This window comes from Myotis brandtii, unplaced genomic scaffold (genome assembly GCF_000412655.1).
Source record: "Myotis brandtii unplaced genomic scaffold, ASM41265v1 scaffold1102, whole genome shotgun sequence".
NCBI lineage: Eukaryota > Metazoa > Chordata > Mammalia > Chiroptera > Vespertilionidae > Myotis > Myotis brandtii.
In genome coordinates, this window is record NW_005353757.1 from 823,950 (window position 1) to 851,212 (window position 27,263).

The 27,263-nt window shown below is 35.9% G+C and overlaps 1 protein-coding gene across 4 annotated transcripts in view; it reads left to right on the forward strand.

The window, feature by feature from the left end:
* The first annotated feature begins 674 nt into the window (after positions 1-674).
* Positions 675-27,263, forward strand: part of TCEA1 (transcription elongation factor A (SII), 1) — a 40,573-nt gene continuing 13,984 nt past the window's right edge. The window contains exons 1-10 of one of the 4 annotated variants that reach the window (XM_014543898.1): positions 675-778; positions 887-1,035; positions 1,811-1,880; positions 11,591-11,653; positions 11,748-11,853; positions 15,857-15,944; positions 18,859-19,004; positions 20,126-20,182; positions 21,412-21,566; positions 24,305-24,451. In XM_014543898.1, the coding sequence (XP_014399384.1) occupies positions 11,633-11,653; positions 11,748-11,853; positions 15,857-15,944; positions 18,859-19,004; positions 20,126-20,182; positions 21,412-21,566; positions 24,305-24,451 (720 nt within the window). In that variant the 5' untranslated portion in view covers positions 675-778; positions 887-1,035; positions 1,811-1,880; positions 11,591-11,632. Of the gene's footprint in view, positions 779-886; positions 1,036-1,810; positions 1,881-8,514; positions 8,554-11,590; positions 11,654-11,747; positions 11,854-15,856; positions 15,945-18,858; positions 19,005-20,125; positions 20,183-21,411; positions 21,567-24,304; positions 24,452-27,263 lie in introns of those variants that run through there. The other 3 variants (XM_014543892.1, XM_005857308.2, XM_005857309.2) reach the window with 3 other exon arrangements.

The window sequence follows — 27,263 nt, forward strand, 5'->3', positions numbered from 1 at the left end:
GAGAAGCGTCCAGGGGGAGCTCCCGCGGCCCCGCGGCTGCGGGCTTTGGGGACCGGTTCTTGCTACTTGCAAAGCCCCTCGTTGTTACTACGCGTATGGAAACCTCATCGAGGCAGTCTCTCCTTTTGTTTTACATTTTCATGGTAGTAAATCCTCACGGAGATAGCGTAAGACTTGAACAGTATCGCCAGCCCTCACTGTTTAAAAGAATTCATTCTCTTTTCCGTGATGGTTGGCCAACAGCTAGAACAAACATCCCGTAGAGGTCCGTGATCCGCTTTAGAAACATCAGGCTGATAGAGTGTAAAATCCCGGGATCTTTATTTTTGAGGAAGGATGGACGCGAACTTCAGGATCTCGACTGCATGCATGCTCCTTTCGCGATGACAAAGGCCGAGCGTGCCGGTGGACTGGTCCAGTGGCTAAACGTTTTTTAAAAAGTGGGTCTTGCCGGGCGGTGGTGTGTGCAGACGAGCTAGGATTGAAGCACGCGCATTAGCTGGGCTGCACTGGTAGATGGATTTGGACAAATGTCATTGCTGGGTTAACTAAGTGGTTCACGGTTAAAACCCGGGGCACTGTCTTATTTGTTATTGATCATGTGTTTTTGCGAACATGTTCTCTTGTGGTTCGTTTGAGGCCTGCCGTCCAGTTTTCTGCATTTTTGTCTACCTGTCTGCAGAGTCCTCTGTTTTCTTGCTAAACTTCCACAGTTGTGGTTCCACCGGGCTCAGCGCTTTTGCAGGATCAGCATACCCGAAATAACTTACTCCCATCGGTGAGGTAAATTCCATGTCACACTGACTCGAAGTAGAAAAGGGATGCTGATTTGTACAGCCCGGTAGAGTTACCATCCAGATGTGCAAAGTGTATCTTTTTTTTACAGAATAAGAAACTGAGTCAGAGCTGAGTAGCTGTGCAGTTTGGATGTAGCCGGGATCCCTGCTTCCTACTGGACAGTGTGCCAGAGCAGGAAGTAGTGTTTACACCTGAATGCATAAGACTTCATAGTCTGTTCCTCTTTTCCTTTAACAGGTGCATCACCCAGTATTTAATTTTGTACTCTGTTAATCTGTATTTGCAGTTTGGCCTTTTAAAGTATTTCCTGTTTGTTTTCTGTGCTAGACAGGACTTCTGCTATGTATGTTTCCTGTTGATTTCCCTTTCATTCCCTGCTGCAAGTTGTGAGTTCTGGTTATTCGATAGGCTGAACATTTCTGGAAAATTTTTCTCTTTTCCTGGAGTTCCTCAGACTCCCAAGGTAGAAGGTCCCAGGGAAAAAGGCAGTTTGTTGGGTATTTTTTTTCTCTAACTCAGGCAATAATGTGTAACCTTTTATCATCTAACGCATTTTTTTTTTTTGGAGGCACCGCTGGGATACGAACCCTAACGCATTTTTTATTGATTGATTTTAGAGAGAGAGAGAGAGACAGAAGAAGTGGGGGAAGAGAGAAACAGAGAGACAGAGACATCGACCCCTTTGTTCCACCTACCCATTCATTCATTTATTGATTCCTGTGTGTGTGTGACCCGAACTCGAAGCCTTGGCATATTGGGAGGACACTCTAACCAACTGAGCTACCCGGCCAGGGCTCAATAGTTTTACCTGCAGTTCTCAAGTTATAAATGCATTTTGAGATCTTTATTAATGGATCTGAGAGAAAATGAGGATACACTCTACAGATAATCCTCAAATCTCATTTTTCTAATAGTTCAAAAGTTTAACAGTATGAAAACTTGCCCCCCCAAAGGAAGGCAAAATTGACTAGCTCTTTTACATTTTATCTTCTCCCTTTTTTATATTTTACAGAAATTCAACGAGGCAAATAAAATAAAGAAAAAGGGATATAGTCAGACTGACTACCACCCACCCTCCCAAAGCGAGTGTTCAATAATTTAACAAGTTGTTCTGGGGTTGTTGGATTATGGTTGTTTCTTTTCTTGTGGTTTCCAGCTTTTCTCTGTGAGCTATTTTTATATTATGAAAAAGTAAGTTTTGCTTGAAAAATAATAGTGTAATCATTGATCGAGCCTGCAACCTGGGCATGTGCCTTTGGCTGGAATCAAACCCAGGATCCCTCAGTCGCAGGCCAATGCTCTATCCCAGGGGTGGGCAAACTTTTTGACTCTAGGGCCACAATGGGTTCTTAAACTGGACCGGAGGGCCGGAACAAAAGCATGGATGGAGTGTTTGTGTGAACTAATATAAATTCAAAGTAAACATCATTACATAAAAGGGTACGGTCTTTTTTTTGTTTTGTTTTATTCATTTCAAACGGAAGGAATCCGGCCCGAGGGCCGTAGTTTGCCCACGGCTGCTCTATCCACTGAGCCAAAACAGTCAGGGCTGGATATTGTTTTAATAAAACTATAGATGTTACGCTGTAGTAATAATAAAAACAGCTATCATTTATTGAGCTATTACTCTGAGCCAGGCATTCTACGAAGTACTTACCTACTATATCTCATTCCTCAGACAGTTTTGCAAAATGAGGATTATCCCCATTTTAAAAATGAGGAAACTAGCCCTGGCTGGGTAGGCCAGTAGGTTAGGGCATTGTCCTGATATGCCATGGTTGCAGGTTCGATCCCTAGTCAGGGCACATACAAGAACCAACCAATGAAGGCATAAATAAGTGGAACAACAAATTGATGTTCCTCTATCTCCCTTCCTCTCTCTCTCAAATCAATCAATAAAAATTTTAAAAAGACTGCTAACTAAAAAATAAAAGAAAAATGGGAAAACTAAATAGAGAGTTAAGATAGTGGCCAAATGAAGATGTGAATTGAAATCTGTTTTGCTCCAACGCCAGAACTACGCTGTTTAGCTTCAGTGCCTCTCTAGAAGACTCTTGCATCTCTCTTTGAACTTGGCATGGTGTCACAAAGGTTGTTGCTACCAGTCCAATGCCAACAGAATTCCCAATGTGCGGTGCTGTGAAGGGAGAAACTTTATTCAAGTGAAGCTGCTCCAGTGAAACAGCTCAGTTGACACAGTTTGAAAACCCTGGAAATGCAGTCTTCAGTAGAAACTGAAAATGCCCTTCTGGAGACAAAGGGGAAGCTGTCTTATATAGAGAAAAATGCCTGCTCCCTGTTCCTGATTGGTCTAATTTCATGCAAATGAAGACTCCCAAGTTCTCCCTGTTCTTTGTATTTATTTATTTATTTAAAATATATTTTATTGATTTTTTACAATAAGGAAGGGAGAGGGATAGAGAGTTAGAAACATCGATGAGAGAGAAACATGGATCAGCTGCCTCCTGGGGATGTGCCCACAACCAAGGTACATGCCCTTGACCGGAATCAGACCTGGGACTCTTCAGTCCACAGGCCGAAGCTCTATCCACTGAGCCAAACTGGTCAGGGCAGTTCTCCCTCTTCTTATTGGTAATTCTGGAGCTGCTCTGATTGGTTGGTAAATATGCACGTGAGGATATAGCTGCCAGCTTTTGATTGGATGGGGAAGGTCTCAGTCCATAAGTTAAAATACAACAGCAGTAGTTTATAAGGGTCTGCTCAAATGGCAGGTACACAATGCAGGAGGTTTGGCAGGTCAGTCTGTGGCTTTTCCCTGAGGTATAGCGAGTGTGAGAAGTCTCTAAACAATGGCTGTTAGACTCTTTATGAATTTGGGCCCAGTTAACCACAGGAGTCCTCTGGACAGTATATTCTTTCTTGGGGTTGACAGTGGGTATAATTAAGTGAATATAAGACCGGGAAGTAAGGGTATTTACTCTTCTGGGGCAGACAGGTTTCTCTAAATACCTAATCAATATCTTGACCTGTACTACCCAGAATATTGCCCCATGGGTATACTTGATCTTAAACAGTATTAGCAATTTTACAAGTGCCCTCTCCTGAAGCCATGATGAACCACATAAATTATTGACATTTTCACATATTGGTTATTTTTTACTTAGCTTTCTTCTTGTAATTATGACTTCATGCCATTAAGCAAGTCTAATTTCTAATGTGGATTCAAATTCTAGTTCTTCTGAATTTTAGCTGTGTGATCTTAGGTAAGTTCCTTAACATCTCTAAAATGTTTTTCTTGATGGTAAAATGGAGATAATTTAGTGAAGATTAGATGACTATAAAATTCTTACTAGTGCCTAAGATACAGTAATGGCTAAAAAACTTGGATTGTCTTTGTAAGGGATTTATGGCACTACATTGTAGAAGAAGTCAGGTAAGAACTTAGAATTTTCAAGTTCATGGAGAGATTTTGAGTTGTGTTGAGGTTAATTTTAAAATTTAGGCTCAGGGCAGAGTGGAATTAAATTGCAGGGAGAGAAATTGAAATTAGATAGAATTTCATAGGAGCAGAGATTCCTGAAATGTGTAGGTTTCTAAGTCTTAACATACCCGGTTGAAAAAAGCATCTTTGGTTTCCATATTAGGGTTAGAGTGATTAGCATAAATCAAAATTTAGAATGACTACACAATTTTTATAACAGTTTTATTGAGATATAAAGTAAAATTCACCCTTTTCAAGTGTACAATTCAATGGATTTTAGTATATTCACAGGTTTGTGCAACTATCACCACTGTCTAATTTTGGAACATTTTCGTGGCTCCAGTAAAGAAACCAGTACCCATAAAGTAACCCATGAAGAAGTCACCATATCTCCCCCACCCTCTCAGCCACTAATCTACTTCTCTCTCTATGGATACCTGTTCTGGCATTTCATATAAATGAAACCATACAATATGTGGTCTGTGACTGGATTTCTTCATTTAGTGTTTTCAGGGTTCATTCATGTTAATAGTATATATCAGTACTTCATTCCTTTGCATTGCTGAATAGTACTCCAGTGTACTGGTGGGCTTATCACATTTTAGGCTCTTTCCAATTTGACTATTATGAGTAATGCTGCTAAGAACGTTCTTGTACAAGTTTTTGTGTGGACATAAGTTTTCATTTTTGTTCCGTATGTACCCAGGAGTAGAATTGTTGGGTCATATAACTATGGATAACCTTTTGAGAAACTGCTAGACTATTTTCCATAATTGCTGTACCATTTTACATCCTCACCAGCAGTGTATTGAGGGTTCCAATTTCACCACATCTTCAATACATGTTATTAGCAGTCTTTTTTATTATAATCATTGTAAAGTAGTAACTCACTGTGGTTTTGATTTGCATTTCTCTGATCACTAATGATGATGAACATTTTTCATTGTTTGTTGGCCATATCTTTGGAGAAATGTCTGCTCAAATCCCTTGCCTATTTTTTAATAGTGTATTTATATTATTGAGTTGTAAGAATTCTTTATATTCAGAATACTAGACCCTTATCAGAGATGGGATTGTTCTGTGGATTGTTTTTTCACTCTCTTGATAGTATCTTTTAAGATAAACTTTTAATTTTGAAGGCAAATTTATATATTTTTTCTTTTGTCATTTGTGCTTTCAGCATGGAGTAATTACAAATTTGAGATAACATAGTAAAATAAAAATTCCTATTTATAGTGATATTGTTGAGCGGTAACTCAAATATTTATAATTGTGTTTCCTTTTTTAAAAATATGTTTTTATTGATTTCAAAGAGAAGAAGGTAGAAGGGGAGAGAGATGGAAACATCAATGATGAGAGAATCATTGATCAGCTGCTTGCTGCTGCACATCCCCTACTGGGGATTGAGCCCCCAACCTGGGCAAGTGCCCTGACTGGGAATTGAACCGTGACCTACTGGTTCATGGGTCGATGCTCAACCACTGAGCCACACTAGCCAGGCTATAATTGTTTCCTTAAAAAAAAAAAAAGAACATCTTAATTTTTAAAATTTTGAAATCTCATAATTCTTACTAAGAAGTGTTTGAGTTGATTGAGCTTCAATAATACTTTTTAAAATGCTGGCTTATGGTTCTTTGGGAACTATTTTTATAGTAGAAATAGATAATTCTTGTTATATTTTTATACTCCTTATCATCCATCTCCTGTGTGTCAGGCACTCTATTTTGATACTTCATATGTGTTTATTACCTCATATGACCATTTTAACTATTTGATGTCATTGTATTGTCTCACCTATGTATAGGAAACTGAAGCCTAAAAAGGACAAATAACATTCCCAAGATCTTATAATTAGGAAATGATATTATGTGGATTTGAATCAAGATCTGTCTTTTATATAGCCCATGTTCTTAACTGTATATTCTATTTTGCTCCCTTAACATCTCCAGAAAAGGATGTTTGTATGCTATGTAGTCTTGTATATACTAGATGCTCAGTACAAGTTTGAATACCATATTTTGTAAAAGTACTTACTTCCATTGACAAGTAGGAGTACTAATGATGTAATAAAGTAGTGTAAGAGTGGCTGTTTATTTTTCAGCCAGTACTGTGAACTTAATTTGACTCTGGAAGTTAAGGTAGAATCTTTCTTTCTCTTGCATCATTATCTCTAGGAGATGCTGCAATCTAATAGACCTGACCTTTAAAGGCAGGTGATGATTAAGAAAAGCTAGGCTATGCTATTCACCTCTAGTTATTCACCTGTGGACCTGTGGAATGGGAAAGAGCAGTGGTATAAAGGTCAGGAGACAGTAGTTCTTGTCCTTTTGTATTACCCATCAGTATGACCTTGGGCAAGTCACTTTCTTTTTCTGAGTTGTTTCTTTGTCTAATTGAGGGTTTGAAGAAGATGCTCAAAGATTTCTGTTTTAAAATTTCGTAAAGTCAAGAAGGGTTTCTGTCTTGCTCACAGTTTTATCTTCCAACACAGAGCAGAACTTGAGTATTTGTTGAGAGGCAATAGAGTGTAATTTGACAGAACTACATAGATCTCACTTTTTCTAGTTAATAATCAAGTGACCTTGTACAGACTTCTTAATTTATCTGGACGTTAATTTCATCATCTGTAAAATGGGGATAATAAAAGTACTGTAGGGTTTATTGTGAAGATGAAATAATATATGCAAAATATTTAACACAATACTTGGCACATACTAACACAAATTTTTGTCACTGAATTAATATATGGTAATCTGTTCTTTGTCTTTTTCTTTCATTTTGATCATAGTTGTTTGTTTATTTATTTACTTTTTAATATACTTTTTTGACTTTTTACAGAGAAGAAGGGAGAGGGATAGAGAGTTAGAAACATCGATGAGAGAGAAACATCGATCAGCTGCCTCCTGCACACCCCCTACTGGGGATGTGCCCGCAACCAAGGTACATGCCCTTGACCAGAATCGAACCTGGGACCCTTCAGTCCGCAGGCCGACGCTCTATCCACTGAGCCAAACTAGTTAGGGCAGTTGTTTATTTCTTAAAGAAGCTTAATTGAAATATTCATCTTATTTTGTTAGAATACAGTGTAATTATGATAAAGGTCATAGTTTTATCCCACGAGTATTATTTAGCTTTTTCTTCCTCCCATAGTCTGTATCTCTAACCCCATTGTCACCAAAGAGATCTGAGTGAAAAGAGAGAGTGTGATGAAATTAATGCAAAGCTATTGCTTCTACTTGGAAAACAACTTAAACCTTCTGCCACATTGCTGATGTATTGGAAGAATCACCTTTGTATGTGACAGACAGCATTATGGAAGCCTAAGGAGGGAGATTGTGCTTTTTAAGGGATTCCCAGAAATGTGATTTTTAAAAATCTTTTTTCCTAATTCATCCTTAATCAGAAATGGATCAGAAAGTCCATGGAGACATGGGTAGAAGAAAAATGTCCATGGTATATATAGGATACAGGTCCACAATCTCTTAAAACCTTTAGTGTCTGATATATTTGAGAATTCCAAATTTTTCAGATTTGATAAAAGCTAATTTTGTACATGTATTATTACATAATATCCTCATCGAGATCTGGGCAGTTTCCAGTAATCAGACATTATCATTTCTATAATGAAATGCAGTTTATGTGGGATAAGTAGAACATAAATAGCTTTATATCTGTTGACACTATATGTTGCTGTCAAATTAGTTTATTGAAAACCTATGAGATATTTTTTGGTTTTCAAAGGTTTTTGATTCTGGGATTTGTAGATATGAAATTGAAGATCTTATTCACTCACAAGAATGCCATGCCTATAGAAATGTTAGCTTTTTAAAAAATATATGTTTTTATTGATTTTAGAGATGAAGGGAGAGGGAGAGAGAGATAGAAACATCAATGATGAGAGAGAATCTTTGATTGGCTGCCTCCTGCACGCCCCCTACTGGGAATTGAGTCCACAACCCAGGCATGTGCCCTTGACCGGAATCCAACCCAAATCACCTGCAGGCCAACGCTCTATCCACTGAACCAAACCGGCTAGGGCGAAAGTCAATGTTAGCTTTCTTTAACAACTATAATGTTCCTCTTTTTTAGTTGCCTCTAAATTAAAAAAAAATTTATAGAATTTTAAAGTCAGAAGTGAATCATCAAAATCCTTTATAATAACCTATATCATAGTTTCTATTAAACTTAAGTTTTTATTTGTGAAGTACTGGGTTAAGTTAAAATGATGTTATCTGTTTGTTGCTAGAAGAAAAGTTAATACTGTTTTATTCTCCACAGCCAAATCCAATATCTGTCAACTTTAAATGGAAGAAGTATGTAACTGGAAGCCTTTACTTGATTTTATATTTAAGAAATAATAACGATGCCATGAGATTCCATGCTTGTTTCTTCCTGTGGGGTGCATAATGAGGGACATGCTCTGCGGCTTTCTGTTTTCCTGGGGTATCTGTATTTCATTGATCCACAGGGTACCTAGTTTTCATACTTGAACATTTCAGAAAGCAAAATGAGTAACATGTATCTTTGGCCAGATGGATGTTAGGATATACTTTCACAGGCAGAACATCAAACACAGCATCAACATTTGCATAATAAGTGTCATCATGGGCTTGGAATAAAATCTAAGAGACATTAGTGAAGTGCTCTTTGAACTTCAAGGAACCAAATGGTTAAAAAACAGTGGGGGTGAAAAACAGCTAGTACAAAGCCAGCTAAGAGCTAAGAGCTTTTGATTCTTTTATGGATTCTTTTATGAAATGCTGCATTATTGGTATTTTTGATACAACTTTTTGTGGGATAAAAACATTAATCTGATCACCAATAGAGCAGAATTCCTTCCCCATGCCCTGCCCTATCCTCCCCTCCCTTCTCCCACCCTCACTGGTGTGGATGCTTGTTTTTAAAGTCATGTTAATAAAAACATAAAAGCAAAAAATATATATATTAAAATCTGAGTCATGATTCATAAGCATTGGACTCTGAATGCAAAGTAGTTTTAGAAGCACCTAAGGCAATTTGTTTTGCTTATGTTTTTCTCTTTATATATGTGAAAGGTTAATATAAAAATTCCAAGTCTAAAAATTCTTTCAATAAACAAAAGTAAAAAGAAGTGGTAAGAAAACACTGTCATAGTTAATGGTTTTTTCTTTATTAGTATACTAGAGGCCCGTTGCACGAAGAGATTCGTGCAACAGGCCTTCCCTTCTCCTGGCTGCTGGCACAGGTTTTCCTCCGGCACCCGGGACCCAGGCCTTCGCTCCGGCCGGAGCCGCCTTCAGTCTTCCCTCCGCCGCTTGGAGCCTATGTATGCAAATTAACCGCCATCTTTGTTGGCGGTTAATTTGCATATCACACTGATTAGCCAATGGGTGGCGTAGCGAAGGTACGGTCAATTACCATGTTTGTCTATTAGATAGGACTAGAAGCCTGATGAACGAAATTCGTGCAAGAGTAGGCCTTTCTTCCCCCAGCTACCGGCACCAGCTTCCCTCTTACACCCAGGACCCAGGCTTCCCTCACAGCCCCAGTTTTGTCCGGAAGGACATCCGGTCTAATTAGCATATTATGCTTTTATTATTACAGATAGAATATTGATGTATCCACATATTATCCAGTGGTTCTCAACCTTCCTAATGCCACAACCCTTTAATACAGTTCCTCATGTTGTGGTGACCCCCAACCATAAAATTATTTTTGTTGCTACTTCATAACTGTAATTTTGCTACTGTTATGAATTATAATGTAAATATCTGATATGCAGGATGTATTTTCATTGTTCGCGACCCACAGGTTGAGAACAAGTGAATATTATACTGAATACAGTATGATTAACTGAATGTATTAGATTAGATGAAATACGGTAGATAAATATATCAAGTTAGAATATTTGGCCACAAGCTATAAGTTGTGCTCTTGCTTCTCATCTAATTTTATTCCTCTTTTTATTTTATTTTAAATTTTTACTGCATTTATTGGGGTGACTTTGGCAAATACTATTCCTCTTTTAACTTTTGGTGTTTTGGCAATGTTCTTATCACAGACCAGTGAGATACGGAGACATCATGAGAATTCTAGTAAAGATGCCCTTTCCCACTCCCTGTGTGTGAGTGAATGCTAAAGGTCCTAAACATCTTCTAACCCCCATTCCCACTTTCTCAGGGTTGGCTCCTTTATCAGGCAAGTGCCCTGCATGGACATTTGGGGATCTGGTATAGCACCACAGTAAGAGATATATTTTATGTTTCTACTTGGTACACATATAAACAAATACTATTAAAAATAAACTTTCTTTTTTACATGTGCTTAGTATTCTATTGTATAAATGTACCACAGCTTTTTTATCCACTCATCTACTGCTGGGCGCTTGGGCTGTTTCCAGATCTTAGCTATTGTAAATTGTGCTGCTATGAATATAGGGGTGCATATGTCCTTTCTGGTTGGTTTTTCACGCTTCTTAGGCTATATTCCTAAAAGTGGGATCACTGGGTCAAATGGAAGTTCCATATTTAATTTTTTGAGGAAACTCGCTCTGATTTCCATAGTGGCTGTACCAATCTGTATTCCCATCAGCAGTGCACAAGGGTTCTTTTTTCTTCACATCCTCACCAGCACTTGTTTGTTGATTTAATGATGGCAGCCATTCTGACAGGTGTGAGGTGGTACCTCATTATTGTTTTAATTTGCATTTCTCTGATGATTAATGATGTTGAGGGATCTCTTACCCTTTGAGACAGCATGGAGGGACCTAGAAATAAGTCAGTCAGAGAAAGAAAAGTATCACATGATCTCACTTATGTGTGGAATCTAATGAATAAAATAAACTGACAAACAATATAGGACAATAGACATGAAAGAACGAAACAGGCTGATGGATCTCAGAGGGAAGGGGTTCGGGGTGAGGCAGAAAGAGATTAATCAAATAACTCATATGCATATATGCATAACCCATGGACATAGACAATAGTGGGATGAAGGCCTGGGGAGGGAATGAGAGTGGGGAGGGGAGGTCAATGGGGGAAAAAGGGACATCTGTAATAGTTTAAACAATAAAGATAAACTTAGCAAAGAAAATAAACTTTCACAAAACAATATTTAACAAGTACTGGTCGTAACTCAGTAAACGGATTTTGTGATCCTTTACTGAGTTTCAACCCATATTTGGAAAACTCTCCTTTTCTCTTCCTCTCTATTATACACATATGTGTACCCACATATACATATGTATGTGTGTGTGTTTACCTTTCTCATATGAATAACTGAGCTATAATGAGTTGTGGATAGTAAACCTTAAATTTCTAGTTCTTGCTTTACTGTTTGGGAAATTCAATATGAAATTATTTTACTTTATAGGCTGGAGCATTGGATTTGCTGAAGGAGCTTAAGAATATTCCCATGACCCTGGAATTATTACAGGTATGTACTGCTATGTGTCATAATTTTTTAATAGGTAATGGTCATAAAGTACTCAAATGTCTTCAATACCAAATTTTTTGTCATTGCCTTGCAGTCCACAAGAATTGGAATGTCAGTAAATGCTATTCGCAAGCAGAGTACAGATGAAGAAGTTACATCTTTAACAAAGTCTCTCATCAAGTCTTGGAAAAAGTTATTAGGTATAATTGATCTTCCCTTATGTATATTTATGATGTTCTGGTTTATTTAAACATTTGAATTTACTAGCAGTTTTCTTGTCTTTGAATATTTATAACTAGATTGCCTCTTTAACTAATAAGACGATTTCCCCCCAAAGAGAAGGTTGCCATACTTTAAAAATTTTTTGTCATATTTGTTTTGTCATAGTCTCTTTTTCTCTCTCTATATGTACTCACACACAAATTATTTTTTCTGAACCTTTGGCGAATATGTTGCATCTATCATGCTTTACCCTTTAATACTTACATGTCTTTTTCCTTATAACAAGTTTATTTTCTTATGTAATCATAATACAGGAAATTCAGGAGATGTAACATGAGAATAGTACTTTAATCTTCAGGGAATATTCTATTTTTGTCAGTTGTCCCAGTGTCCTTTATATCTTTTATGACATTGACATGAAGATTACAAGCATGCTGTACCCTTTGCTTTAAAGCATGTTACTTATTTGGGGTTTAGCTGCGATTTTCTCATGATTAAATCAGACTGTGCATCCACAGTTACAATGCTACATAAGTGGGTTGTATCCTTCTTGGGGTTTGAGACCCAGAGGCATTGATGATGTAAATTTTGATTACCCAGTCAAGGTGTACACTGTATCATTTATTATTTTTCCTCTTGCATATAATAGGCATTCTGTGGGAGATACTTTAAGATCTTGAAACTATCTTGCTCCTCATCAGACCTCCCTACCTTTCTCCCCAAACCATTTTTTTATAGTGACAGTTGCAAAATAGTGATTTTCTCTGTCACTTCCTTAATATCTATAAATCATTATTCTGCTGTAAGAAAGAACCTTCCTTTTATACCTCCCAGTTATTTATCTACTAGAGATCTGGTGCACGGATTCATGCACCTGTTGGGTCCCTCGGCCTGGCCTGCGCCCTCTCACAATCCTCCCAGGAGGATGGCCAGCTGGGGAGGGACCGCAGAAGGGCTCCAGGGCATGTCTGGCCCGTCTTGCCCAGTCCCGATCAGCTGGACCGCAGCAGCAAGTTAACCTACCAGTCTGAGCGTCTGCCCCCAGGTGGTCAGTGCACATCATAGTCACTGGTGGGACCGTCGAACAAATAGTCACATGAACGGTCGGACACTTAGCATATTATGCTTTTATTATATAGGATTCTTGGTGTGGACACATGATTCCTTTTATGTATTATGGACATACAATGGATTATAATCCATTCATATTTATTTTGGTATTTACATTTTCCCAAATTTGACCAGTGGGCAGTTCTTTAAATTGGCTCCTTTGTCCCTTTGACAAGCCCCCTTCAATTTTTTTTTACTCTCACATTTTGGTATCACAAAATGTATTGGTCTCGTCCATCTTCCTTGTCCTAGCCCTGGAATTAGTCATTTCTCTAATCAGTTATTGGCTTTATATGGAAGAGAAAATAGAAAAACTGAACCTTTTAAAATTTCAAGGGCCACAATAGTAATAACAAAAAACATATTATAAGAACGTGGTAACTAGAAACTAAAAATTGTTAAGCCTATAGTATTAATTGTCTGGTCTTAGGATAACAAAATGTAATATAAGATTCTGTGAATATATTAGTGCTTTTTGGCTTTTGCTGCTGATTATAATTATTAAATTCTCATTTTTACTCTATATTTTATTTCCTTTTATTAAATTTTCATTTATATTTCATATCCTTTTTTTAAAAAAAGTGTTTAGATTAAACAGTACATTAGACATGTATTGTGTATAAGAAAGGTTAAAACAGGGGGCCTGGAATGAATTAATCAATTTACATTATTTTTAATGGGAAATAATGGTTCGATTTTGAACAACCTTTCGGAATGAATTAAGTTCCAGGACTGAGGTTCCATTGTATCTATATTGTATTTTTAATGAAAACAATTTTTGTATTTTTTAAATCATAACTCATTTTTATTGGTTTCCAAATAATCAATCCATTGTGTGACTATACAACAATTTAATCTCTTGCCTATTAGATTTGTTGTTTTTAACTTCATGGCTATTATAAATAATATCTTGATGAATATCTTTCTGACTAAAGCTTTTTCTTTAGGATGTTATTAAATTTCTAGAAGGTTTACTGCTGCTGCTACTAGGTAGCACAGTTTTGAATGCTTAAGATGTGCCAAGTGTTGATCTTTATTAGTGCATTTAATCCTCCCAACAATCGAGTGTGCTAGGTGCTGTTATAATTCTCATTTTGTGATGAGGAAATTGAGGCACTGAGAGACTGAGCACTTTATGCATAGTTGGACTGGGTCCAGTAGGCAGATCTGTTCACAGAAAGTCTGAGTCCAGAGCTGGAGCACTTCCCTGCGGCTGTGCTGCATTACCCACAGCACTATTCAGATAATGGGCATGTTTTTAAGGCTGCTCACACTTCTTATCGCTCTGCTTTCTGATTTATATTGTGCTCATTTATACTGTGCTGGAGCAGTTTGCACGATCTGTTTTATTGCTCTTCTGAGAGCTTTGGATCCTTGGTAGATAGTATTGCATTGTTATATCACCTTTCAAATGTTTTCTACCCTATTATTAATTTTTTTTTAATCCTCACCTGAGGATATTTTTTCTCATTGATTTTTTTTTTTTTTGAGAGAGAGATTGGGAGGGAGCAGAGAGGAAGGAGAAAGAGAGAGAGAAACATCCATGTGAAAGAGACACATTGATCGGCTGCTTCCCGCATGTGCCCCAACTGGCCAGGAGTTAATCCTGCAACCCAGGTATGTGCTCTTGACCGGAAATCGCGGGCCAGTGCTCTAACCATTGAGCACACCCGCCAGGGCTCTAACCTTTTACTTTTGAAATATTTCTTAGTCTTTGCTGTATTCTTTAATGTCATTATTGATCTTTGTTTTCTTCTTCATGACACTAGGGCATCTTTATGTTTGGGGGTTTTCTAGGTGAATTTTAGAGAATAACGGGGCAGTAAAACGAATATGTGAAAACTAAAGCATACACTTAGCATAGGGTATTTGAATTATACTTCAGGTTTGGTAACCCTAACCTTTACGAGATAAATTGTAGAATTGAGATTTGGACCAAATTCTTTCAGTTACTCATCCAGAATAGCTATTAGAATCATCTGAGGAACTTTAAAATTTTGATGCTCATGCCTCACTGCCAGAGATTTGGGTTGAATGGCTCGGGATGGGAGGATGATGAGGATATGCTTAAAGGTTGCCTCAGTGGTGCTAATATACAGTCGAATGTATGTTCTTCTGTATTCTCTACAGAGATGTGGAGAATTGAATTATTTGTATATCTCTTATTACTTAGGTAGAGATAAAAAATTATTCAGTAGATCCAAACATTTTCTGAACCCAGCTTTGAGGCTCTTTTGGTTGATTTAAACATGAGTGTTTCTTTTTAGTGCTTAAATATTGCATTGGCCCAATCTATTTTATGTGCTTTATTTCCCAGTTGTAATTGTTCACCTCCTTAAGTCTTAAAGCCTGAGCACTCTGTATTACCTTACATATTACTTAAGATTGAGGAAGTGCTGGGTAGGCTTTACTAATCGTGAAGGACTTTCTGTGAAAATGTTTTTGTTACTACCCCTGAAAAATTTATTTATATTTTGGGTACCACCTTAAATGTTTTGCCTTCATGAAAAATTATTAAAACAATATTGCTATATATACTTTGTGCTTTCATTGTTATGACAGTGCTGCTATTTTTTTTCATATTCTTTCCTTCCCTTTGTATACTTTTCCTCTCTTTTAGGGTCCATTGGCATACAAATATATGGTTTCCACTAAATTGGGGAGTTTATTTGGGAATACTGACAAGCATTCATTGTAACAAATACCCAAGTACATATGATAAAAGAATAGCTTAAGTAAATTTTATTTACTTGTTGAAAACTTAGGATTTTAGTTTTTTTGTTTCATAAATAGCCTGATAACATGTAGTAGTTTAGTTTTGTTTTGTTTTTTAACAAATGCTAACAACTTAAGGATTTCATAAATTTTTAGATGGACCATCAACTGATAAAGATCCTGAAGAAAAGAAAAAAGATACTGCAATTACATCACAGAATAGCCTTGAAGCAAGAGAAGAAAGGTATTTTGCTCCGTGGGAATTCATTTATGTTGAAAGTCATAGTTTCACTTGACCATCCCACCTCCTTGATCTTATGACCCCGTATCTGTACTCTTTTGTTTTCTAATCTATTGGAATTAGCTAAATATTTTGAGGTTTCTTAGAAAATTTCTTGGAAATTTAAAGAGAGTTAGAAGATCCTACATTAACTAGAAGAAATTATTTACATTGTACTCAATAAGTTTAATTGAATGGAATCTCTAGGGTAGTACTACTAGAATTGGCAATGAAGGTACTGATGAGGGATTCAAATGGTTTCGTCCTCTATTTACCACATTCCTGTTTCAGATTTTTAAATTTTTTGTTCCTGGATCTAATTTTCCTTTTTATGATTTTATTTCTCTTTCCAGTTTAGCTATTTGTCATAAGAACTGAAAATGTGAAGTTCAGTAATGAAGGATTCATATTGTTTTGCAGATCTTAGGAGCCCTTTGCATTTATTCTTTCTTCTCACAGATAATGAACTGTGATATCCAACACATTGATGTAAAACGTGATATGCCTAGTAGATTAAAAACAGTTCCTCTGTTCTTGGAAAGCTTGTACTTAGTTCCACACCTGACATTGATTTTTAGGCATTGGTTCTCAAAGTGTGGTCCCTGTAAGAGCAGGGGACCTGGCAACTTCAGCAAAGCAAATTCTTGGGCATTACCCTAGAACAGTGATGGCGAACCTATGACACGCGTGTCAGAGGTGACACGTGAACTCATTTTTTTGGTTGATTTTTCTTTGTTAAATGGCATTTAAATATATAAAATAAATATCAAAAATATAAATCTTTGTTTTACTATGGTTGCAAATATCAAAAAATTTCTATATGTGACACGGCACCAGAGTTAAGTTAGGGTTTTTCAAAATGCTGACACGCCGAGCTCAAAAGGTTCGCCATCACTGCCCTAGAACTACTGAATTGGGAATTCTGGAAGTGGGGCCTAGAAATATGGTGTTTTTTTTGTGTCTTTTTAAAATATATTTTTATTGATTTCAGAGAGGAAGGGAGAGGGAGAGAGAGATAGAAACATCAATGATGAGAAGGAATCATTGATCAGCTGCTTCCTGCACGGCCCCCTTCTGGGGATGGAGCCTGCAACCTGGGTATGTTTCCCTGACGGAATTGAACCCATGACTTCCTGGTTCAACCGCTGAGTCACGCCAGCCGGGCTAGAAATATATTTTTAACAAACCTTTCAAGTGATTCTGATGCACTCAAATTTCAGGCTACCTTTTTAACTTCATTTATCTCTCAATATTTTCCCAAAATTGATAATGTACTTATTTTTTTTAGTAGCCAAGAAAAATATATAACACACACTGTTACTTTACATATTAATACTACTTAAACTTGATAATAAAAGAGGTAAGCTAAAGATAGGGTTAAACACCAGTTGTTAATAAAACTTAATAGTTTTTCTAATTGTTTTGAGATAATTTTAAACTTTTTGAAAATTGTAAGAGTAATATTGAGAACTCCTAATTGCCCCAATATTTACATGCATATGATACACAAACACACACGCACAAACTGGTGTTATTTTGAATAAAATAAGTCATTTTTAGGCATATGCTCTTTATGCCCGTAAATGCTAGCTAGAGCAATGTGTATTTTCTAAGATCGGGGACATTTTCTCGCATATAACCACAATAAAGCTATATATATACAGAAATTAACATTGATACCTTTTTCTAATCCAAATACCTTATTCATATTTCAACAATGTCTTTTATTGCAAGGGAAAAAGATTTTTCCAAAATACCATTCAGGATCACACTTGCATTTAGTTATCATATCTCTTTAGTTTTCTTTATCTGGAGTGATTCTCAGTGTGTCATTGTCTTTCATGACCTTTATATTTTTTGAAAGTACGGGCCATAATTTATGAATTTTTTAACATATGCTTCCAGTTGTCTAATTTGGTGACATTCAGAATCACCGATTTAATGCCTTGAATATAAAATAAAAATGTACAGACATTGGTTCTCGAATGTCTCCCATTGTGAACAGTTTGGTTCTTGAACAAGTTGTTCACAGGAAAATGTCTAAACAGCTAAATGTAGAATATACACAGAATGGCCTTTTTGCCCACAGTGATCTTGTGAAGTTTGAAAACGTTTTGGAGAGAAGGCAAGGAGGTATCTGCTTGCAACAGAGAAGGGAATTAGATCTATGGAGGGTGAATAATTTAGTCTTGAGAAAGGTTTATGGCAAATAATCTCTAATGTGATAAAAGTTAACCGAAACCAGTCAGAAAAGTATTTTGGTTAGAATCTAATATAAGTTAATCATAGCAGTTGAAATGATTAGGTTGTCTGGAAAATTATTAAACTGTCCTAATTAAGTGGTGATTCTGGGGAGAAATTAAGAGGCATTTTTATATTCTTGCAGCTCATTTCTCACTATACATGATTTTTATCCTGAAGGGGATGTTTTAAATGTAAAACTCATTGGTTATCTAATTGGAATAGGGTTTTTTAAACATCTCTCCCCCTTTTTTTAAGTTGAGAGCTGTCATATTCCCTTCACCCCTTTCCTAATAAATAAGATCTTTGTTTTTCACTTACTGTATTGAACTATAATGTGTATTTTCTATATTAAAATATTGTTTAATTTTTAAAAGAATCAAGATCAAATGTTTAGTTGGTTAAAAAAAGACATGAGACTTCTCTTATCTTTACTAAAATTTTAACTTTTTAATCGATATGCAGGCAATTTTTTTTAATGCAAGAGTCACTATCTCATTTATTTAGGGCAAAAACATTATTTTTAGAGAGTGATAGTAATGATGTTAATTTGAGTTTTCCCTAATTTTTTTTATATTTGATATTTTTTGGTGTGTGTGTATTTTATTTTTATTTATTATGTGTGTGTGTATTTTAGTAGCTCCAGTGGCAGTGTAAGCAGCAGAAAGGATGAGACGAATGCTCGAGATACTTACGTGTCATCATTTCCTCGGGCACCAAGCACTTCTGACTCTGTACGGTTAAAGTGTAGGGAGATGCTTGCTGCAGCTCTTCGAACAGGAGATAAGTTTAGTATATGTTATTTCAGTGCTCAGTCCTTTGATCATCACCACTACCAATGCCATGTGCACCTCCATATTTCTGTTTTACCAGCGGCATCCCATTGATAGCTGACCACCGCTGCTTAGCTTAGCTCGGAGTAGTTGTTGTTATAGGGGTTGCTAAAGGCAGAGAGGTAGGTATAGACATACTGAGGCCTTTCCCTATCACTTTATAATTCCAAGAAATGGATTCCTTCTAATGTATGGATGTTTCCTGATTGATAGTAATTGAAACTTTCTTTTACAAATATTTTCCCCCCACATTTTAGTCTGCAGACTATTTCCCCCCCCACCCACCCACCCCGTAGACAGTTAGTGATACTGTATTTTGGTGACATTGTTAAATGTTAGTATGACATATAGTATATAAGTTTTGTATTCATAATTTTTTGTACTTTTTTAAAGGAAATTAATATTGATTTATATATGAGACCTCTAATTTAATTTAGTTTGAAGGTATTTTTATTATGTAAAAATTTGGCTTTAAAATGTCATATACAAGAATATTTACTTATCATCTTAAAGAAATTCTTTTTTTTCTATTATACTGAGCCATAGTTAGTATGACCTACTTTTCTCCTTACTCTGCCCTTTCTACATTGATTCCCTTATTATCTTTTTTATATTTTTTCTTTTTTCTTCCTACTTTCTTTATATTTCCTCCTGTTCTTTTTAATATTTGCATAGGATTCTTCTGAGTGTGAACATATATGTGCGTGGCAGATGAATGGCTTCTTTGCATTGAAGCCTGAATCACAGGACATGAGACAGTTGTTTCTATAACTTTTTCTACTCTTTGCTGGAGCCAGCCAGACTGTATGGAGTTATGAAATGGGGAATTACCTTCTAGATCACTTCCCCACTCCTGCGGGATAAGGAGCACTGTGGACATTAGGTGAATACAGAGGAGTCGTCTAGTAGATAGTAAAGAGACCAGATCCTAATGACACTGAACTAAAAGGATTCTTTATAGACGGCAAATGGGGTTGAAGAAATAGGAGTACAGTTTAATTTACTCCGTATTGATTTTTTAAGAGTATGTTACAATCACTTATTCTTGATAATTCATTGTGTCTTTTTTAGATGACTACATTGCTATTGGAGCTGATGAAGAAGAATTAGGATCTCAAATTGAGGAAGATATCCTTTGTGGCTATATGCATAATTGTTTAATCTGTTAGATTAATTATAAATTTTTCTTTCTGTATAACATTTTCTATTTTATTTTATTTTATTTTATTTTATTTTTATTTTATTTGTGTTCTTCAGTTTCTATCTTGATTGTATTGTTTTGATCGCAAAGGTGAGGGTCATCCATGTCCTTTTTTTATTCTTTTTGTTTTCCTGTCATTCAAAAGTAAAGCGCATAGTATTGATAGCATTTTTATTTTTCTGCCATGCAAATGAGAATGTACCGTCTCCATTGAAGCTGTGCAAAAGGGCATGGAAACCACACACTACCTGTGTGAAGTAGGATTTCACATTTTGGGGGCACTCAGCAAAGCATACCATACACAATCTCCTGAGCTCACTTTCCCATGAGAAGGGCTCTGGGAGAGGAGCTTTCCATGTAAGTGCGGGGAGCAGGGGACATCTAGGTACAGTGTGGTGGAAATAGCCTCCTTAGAAAGGGACCTTCTCATGCTCAGCCTCTGCTGTGGCCTAGTCTTTCTTTTTTTAAATCCTCACCCGAGGATTTTCCATTGATTTTTTAGAGAGAGTGGAAGGGAAGAGAGAGAAACATCGTCGTGAGAGTGGCACATTATTGGTTGCCTCCTGCACACAGGATCGAGCCTACAACCGAGGCACGTGCCTTTGACCAGAACGAAACCCGGGACCCTTCAGTCCGAAGGCTGACGCTCTATCCATTAAGCCAAATCGGGTAAAGTTTGTGGCCTATTCCTTTTCAGAAGAATCTGCTGACCTAGCTTTTTGCTAAGCTGGGGAAGGAAATGAACCTTCAGGGCCACCATGAATGGTCTCTTATATGGTCCTCAAGAGAACTGTAGTGCTTAAGACTTTTAGGATCCTTGGTAGAATTCATATTTGGGCAAGTTAAAGCTTGTATAAGTTCAAGCTCTTTTTCTAAGGTTGAGTACTTGAGTTTCTTTTTGAAACAATTTTTATTTGTGTGCTTGTGGCAATAAACATTAAGAAGAAAGCATTGCTCATTCATAGCCTAAAGGTATAATCACTATTATTTGTCAGTTACAAATCAAGGAATCTTGTAGAAATAGCCTTTTTATTAACCTAAATATAAATTGAAACAGATTTTTGTAAACTGCTTAAAAATTTCAGAAATTTTGGCAAAATAGGAAAAATTAATTTTACCTTTATAATTTAACCTTTTTTTCTTTAACGGTCTATACCTATATATCAAGAAATAAGGAATACAGACATGAAATACAAAAACAGAGTACGAAGTAGAATATCAAATCTTAAGGATGCAAAGAATCCAAATTTAAGGAAAAATGTGCTGTGTGGCAATATCTCTCCTGACTTATTTGCTAGAATGACGGCAGAGGTGAGTATGTCTGTATATAATGTTTCCATGATGTCAAGTGTAAAGTCTGTTTAATCATAATAAAGTGCTACATGAATACTACCTGTACAGTAAATCATTATTAGCTATTCTAATTAACTTATTTATACAATATATTAGACAAATACTTAAGGACATTGAATCTCTTGGCATCAAGACTTTATCCCTTCCATAACTGTACCATGATTTTGCCTTAAATTATTGTCTGAAGACAAAGTGTTATAATTTATTATGGATTCGTGTGGAATCGAAAGTTGAATTTCTAATTGCAAACAGACTTTGAAATCACTAAGTTCTTTCTATGGTTAAACCCTACAAAATTGGTGACATCTTACTGACTTTTCTTTAAAATTCTATAGAGAATGATGGGAAAAATGAAATTCGTAGTTGGCTATTTATAGACATAGCTATTCATAGATAAAAACTGTAGTGTTTCTGTAATCTCATTATTAAGCATCCAAGAGTATGAATTTTTTTCTATATAGCTAATAAAAATTGCTATATATTTTAAGTGTATTAAAAACACTCATTAAAAGTTATTTTAAACTTTCACAAAATAGAGAACATAGTGTAATGAAATCCCATATATCTTTCATCCAGGCTTCAAGTATTTTCAAGAATTTGAATCCTTTTCATCTATCCTTTTTCCTTCTTTTCTCCTAAATTATTTTCAAGCAACTCTAACATGTTCTTTTACCTCTACATACTTGAGAGGTATATTTAAAAATGATATTTTTCTTACATAATGTCATCACCACTTCCAACAAAGCTATCACTAATTCTTTGGTATTACCTAATACCTAGTTCATATCCTATTTTTTCTGTATTAGGATCCAAAGTCTGCACATTACCTTTAGCTTATGATTGTGTGTGTGTGTTTTTGTGTATATCTAAAACAATTTCTTCTATCCCTGCCCCTGCTTTTTTCTTCATGACATTTACCTGTTGAAAAAGCCAGTTTATTTCTTCTGTATCCCACAATATGAATTTTCTGTTCTTCCTCATGAAGTTATTTAACTTTTCTGTCACACTTTTTGTTAAACAGGAAGCTACTTCTATAGGCTTGACTATAAGTGGTGCTTTTTACTTCATATTGTTTCACATCAGCAGACACAACTTCTCGTTGCTCTGCTCTTAGCATTCTGAGATTCATCAATGAGTTTGGGTACTAACAGCCTGTTTCCTTCACTGTAAAGGTCTCCTTTGCCTTTTCATCTAATGCAGTAGTTCCCAACATGGGGCACACGCCCCACAGGGGGCAATTTGATTTTTAAGGGGGGCAATTCGAGAATGAGTTATTAACAATGAATTTTTTTTTTTTTTTTGCATTTCTTATGGTTCTAGGGCAGTGATGGCGAACCTTTTGAGCTCGGCGTGTCAGCATTTTGAAAAACCCTAACTTAACTCTGGTGCCGTGTCACATATAGAAATTTTTTGATATTTGCAACCATAGTAAAACAAAGACTTATATTTTTGATATTTATTTTATATATTTAAATGCCATTTAACAAAGAAAAATCAACCAAAAAAAATGAGTTCGCGTGTCACCTCTGACAAGCGTGTCATAGGTTCGCCATCACTGCCTTAGCATTTCAGTTCTCTAGTATATTTTGAAACTTTATTTGCTATTTTTTCATATCACTTCATATTATTATTTTTAACAATTTCTTAGTGATTTCTTCCTCAGTACTTCAACTGTTCTTTTGTTCTTTTATTTTTCTCTTTCATGGACGCCATGTTCTTTGGAAGCTTGTTTAGACCAGGTTAATGGCCTTTTAGGCTTCTTCCACGTGAATAGGAGTTCACTTTTTGAATAATAAGAATTATATGCACAGTGGGCAGGTTTAAGGATTTTAGAGATGCTTAGGTGGGGCATGGCCAAAAAATGTTTGGGAACCACTGATCTAATGTGTTATCATCCACTGATGATCCTTGCCTGAACTGGTTGATTTTATTAGGAATTGCAAAATAGTGATTTCTGTTGGCTAGATTTCTTTGATAAAGAAGCACTGTCCCTTATAAACTTGGGCTCCTCTCTGTTGGTTTGGGTAGGAAAGGCAAAGTAAATGTGCATGATTTTTTCCCTTTAGTTAACAGTTATCAGAGTGAGGAGTTGGTGTCCTGGTTACTGCCAGTGGGGGCTCTTGTTGCTGTTCTTGCATGTAATTGTGTGCTCTCCTTTCTTAAATATCATAATGATCTTGGGATTTTATCCAGTCGGGATTGGTTCTTTACAGTAATTTTAATTTTGATGGCTGGAGAAATTGTCCTGTCTTTGGCCAACGGGAGCGCCTTCATTTTAGCTCCTCTGTCTATTTGACTTGAAAGTCTTAGGTAACTTCTGTGCGTTCTGGCACAAGAAGATGGCTTATCCTGTGCATTTCTTGACTCACATCTGGAACCAGACATTTCTCCAAAGGTCCTTGTTTCTTTTTGTGGGAAGGCAATGATGCATCACAGTCTGGACACTGGAAGTGCTTATTGCTGCGGGATTGCATTGTTTATAAGCTGTTAAGTCATAATTAAATGAAATTTTTACATTTGAAGAAATTTTAAAAGAAAGCAAACTCTAACATCTCTTTTGAGGGAAAATAGTAATTTTTCACTTTTAAAACTTTAAAAGTTTGATTTTAGCTATTATTAAGCTAATTGATCATAAAAAGCATTCAAGATATATTAGAAGACACCTATAACTGAGTATTATGCCACCTTTCTAATAGGAAATGGCTAGTGATGAGCTCAAAGAGATGAGGAAAAACTTGACCAAAGAAGCCATCAGAGAGCATCAGATGGCCAAGACGGGCGGAACCCAGACTGACTTATTCACATGTGGCAAATGTAAAAAGAAGAATTGTACTTACACACAGGTTTGTGCTTGCTTATAGATTCTTATTTTTATATTAAGAATCCTTGCAATTTTTTTCAAAACAAGGAGTGATAATAATTATCAGTATACTTTGATATTTTTCAAGAGGAAATGTGATCTCTTAAGGGTAAGAATGCTTTCTTAATATTAACAGATTTCAATTAGTTGTAAGTAAGTTGATCTGTTTATACTTTCATGGAAATTGTTACTGTGAAAGCTATATCAATTAAGTAAAATTTATAAAATATTATAGAATTTAGTAAAATGGCTGTGTTCTTTCTCTAAGGTTAATAAATAGTTGATTACCTGTGTTGGTTAGAATGTAAACAGGTTATCATTCTTTTTATTTGGTAGGCTCTTGTCCTCCTTCCTATATAATAAAAGGCTAATATGCAAATTGTCCTCTGGACCAGGAGTTCGACCAGGGGGCGGGGCCGGCCAACTGCCCGTGGCCCCTCCCCATGGCCAGGAAAGGCTAATATGCAAACTGTTCCCTTGACCAGGAGTTTGACTGGGAGTTCGACCAGGGGTGGGGCCAGCCGGCCAACCTCCCACATCTCCTCCCCCTGACTGGCCCTGCCTGATTGGCCACGAATTCATGCACCGGGCCTCTAGTAATTTAAAGAATGTTCTTGATTCTCCCTTACATAGACTTTTAGTACTTTTAGCTAAAGTGTTTTCTAGATATTTAGTCATTTTTGCAACATGATGACTTTTATATTCATAAATGATGTGATTAACTTTCCTTTTTGTTCTTTGTTGTTCTTGTTCTTGAACAGCTAAAAAGAGCCATGCTACAGTTATTTCAGTTACATGTGCATATGTGAAAATGGTATTTTATCACTGTCATTTAGTTTCATTTGCCAAATACGTTTTTGTGCTGTATCTATACTATGCTAACTCAGAATTTTTTTCCCTGAAGGAATAACTTACTGTTGTATTTCAGGTTAATGGAGATATTTAGGGAATTTAATATTCTGCTTGACAGAAAATTAAGCACTTAAAAAATAACATTACTAAACTCTATATAAATTGTAGGAAGGAACCTTTACTTTTATACATATAAAAATCTATATTTGCAACATTAAAAATCCAAAAGTACAAAAGATTAACATGAATGGAATGTCTGTCCGTCGCCACCCCCCGCCCAGGATGGCTAGTTTGTTAAGTGGCTTTCTACATGTTTTATGTATATACTTGCAAACATAAATATGTTACTTTTGTGTTTTTATAAACACTTTGGTAGCATGTTTTATAAGCTTCTGCCTCTTTTTTATATTTTAAAGGTGTATAAAACTTTATTTTCAGATGTACATTATTTAACCAATCCAAAGTTCTTTACCTTTTTGAAGTGTTTCATTTAGTCATAGTTGTACATCTGATATTTCAGTATTTTTATTTTGTAGAAGTATTACTACTGGTAGTTACTAAAATATATCAGTATATGAAAGTAGTCTCATAAAATTCTAAGTTGAAATTGCTTTATTTTCTTTCATTATTAGAAAAATCGCAGCAATAAAAATTCTATCCTAAAAATGCCACATAAAGTATAAATAGAAAGGTATTTAAAAGTTAAATCTTTGAAACTTAAAAACAGCTATGATAAAAAGCAAACATTGTGTCTTTTAACGGAAAGAACCTAGTTTAGAGATGAAGTCAGTATGATTTTCTTAGAGTCAAAAAATCCTCTCTTTAGATAGAAAATTTCCAAATTTGTTGGCAAAACAACCAACATAAAAGAGTTAAGTGTGACTCTTGGCTAACAAGTACCCACCAGGAGATCAAAATTTTTCCCAGAGAGCAAAAGGTTCCTATATTAGCTTTTAGGGCCCTGTGGAGCAATATTAAGTACTAGAGGCCCGTTGCACGAAGAGATTCATGCAATAGGCCTTCCTTCCCCTGGCTGCTGGCACTGGTTTTCCTCGGCACCCGGGACCCAGGCCTTCGCTCTGACTGCTACAGAGACATGTTTCTCTTTTATTAGTGTAGATATGTAAAATATTTCAGAAGGATTTTTTAAACCATTTTTATCTGAAGGCCTTAAATAGGCAAAATGCTGCTGTTTTGAGACTGATTCTTTATCTTTGGGCTTTTGAGTTAAAAGTCATGTTTATAATTGGTTTCATGGAGCTTCTGATCTTTGAAGTGGTGATATACTGGGATTTTATCATATTAAAATTAAATATACCTATTCAAAATGCAGTATTGTTAGAATTTAAGTTCTTGCCTTGGCCCATCTTCCTCTTCCCCACATAAACTAAAGAATAACTTTTAACTTTAATAATGCTTTGCCAAATTCATTTAGAAGTATATACTTTAAAAGAAATAACATTCCTATTTTTGAAACCTTTAGTTCCAGTAACGTCAGAAGTCTCTAACCTTGTGTAGATAAAATCTTAAAAAAATCATATTAGCTTATTTATTTTTGCTGAGTTATCTAATTTTTTAAATTAAAAAATTTAAAATTTTTAATTGTAAAAGAAACAACTTAAAAACTTACTATAAAGCTCCTCTTGCAAAACTGAACCTCTATACCCATTAAACAGCAACAACTTCTCTTCCCCTCTTCTTCCCAGCTCCTGGCAACCACCAGTTTCTGAATTTGACTATTTTAGGTAGTCAAATGAATAAATGGAGTTACACAATATCTGTATTTTTGCGACTGGCTTATTTCACTTAGCATAATGTTCATAAAGGTTTATCCATATTGTAGCGTGTGCCAGAATTCCTTCCTTTTTAAGACTGAATAATAATCCATTGTATGAGTGTACAAATAACATCTTTGAGACATTGTTTTAAATTTTGAGAATATA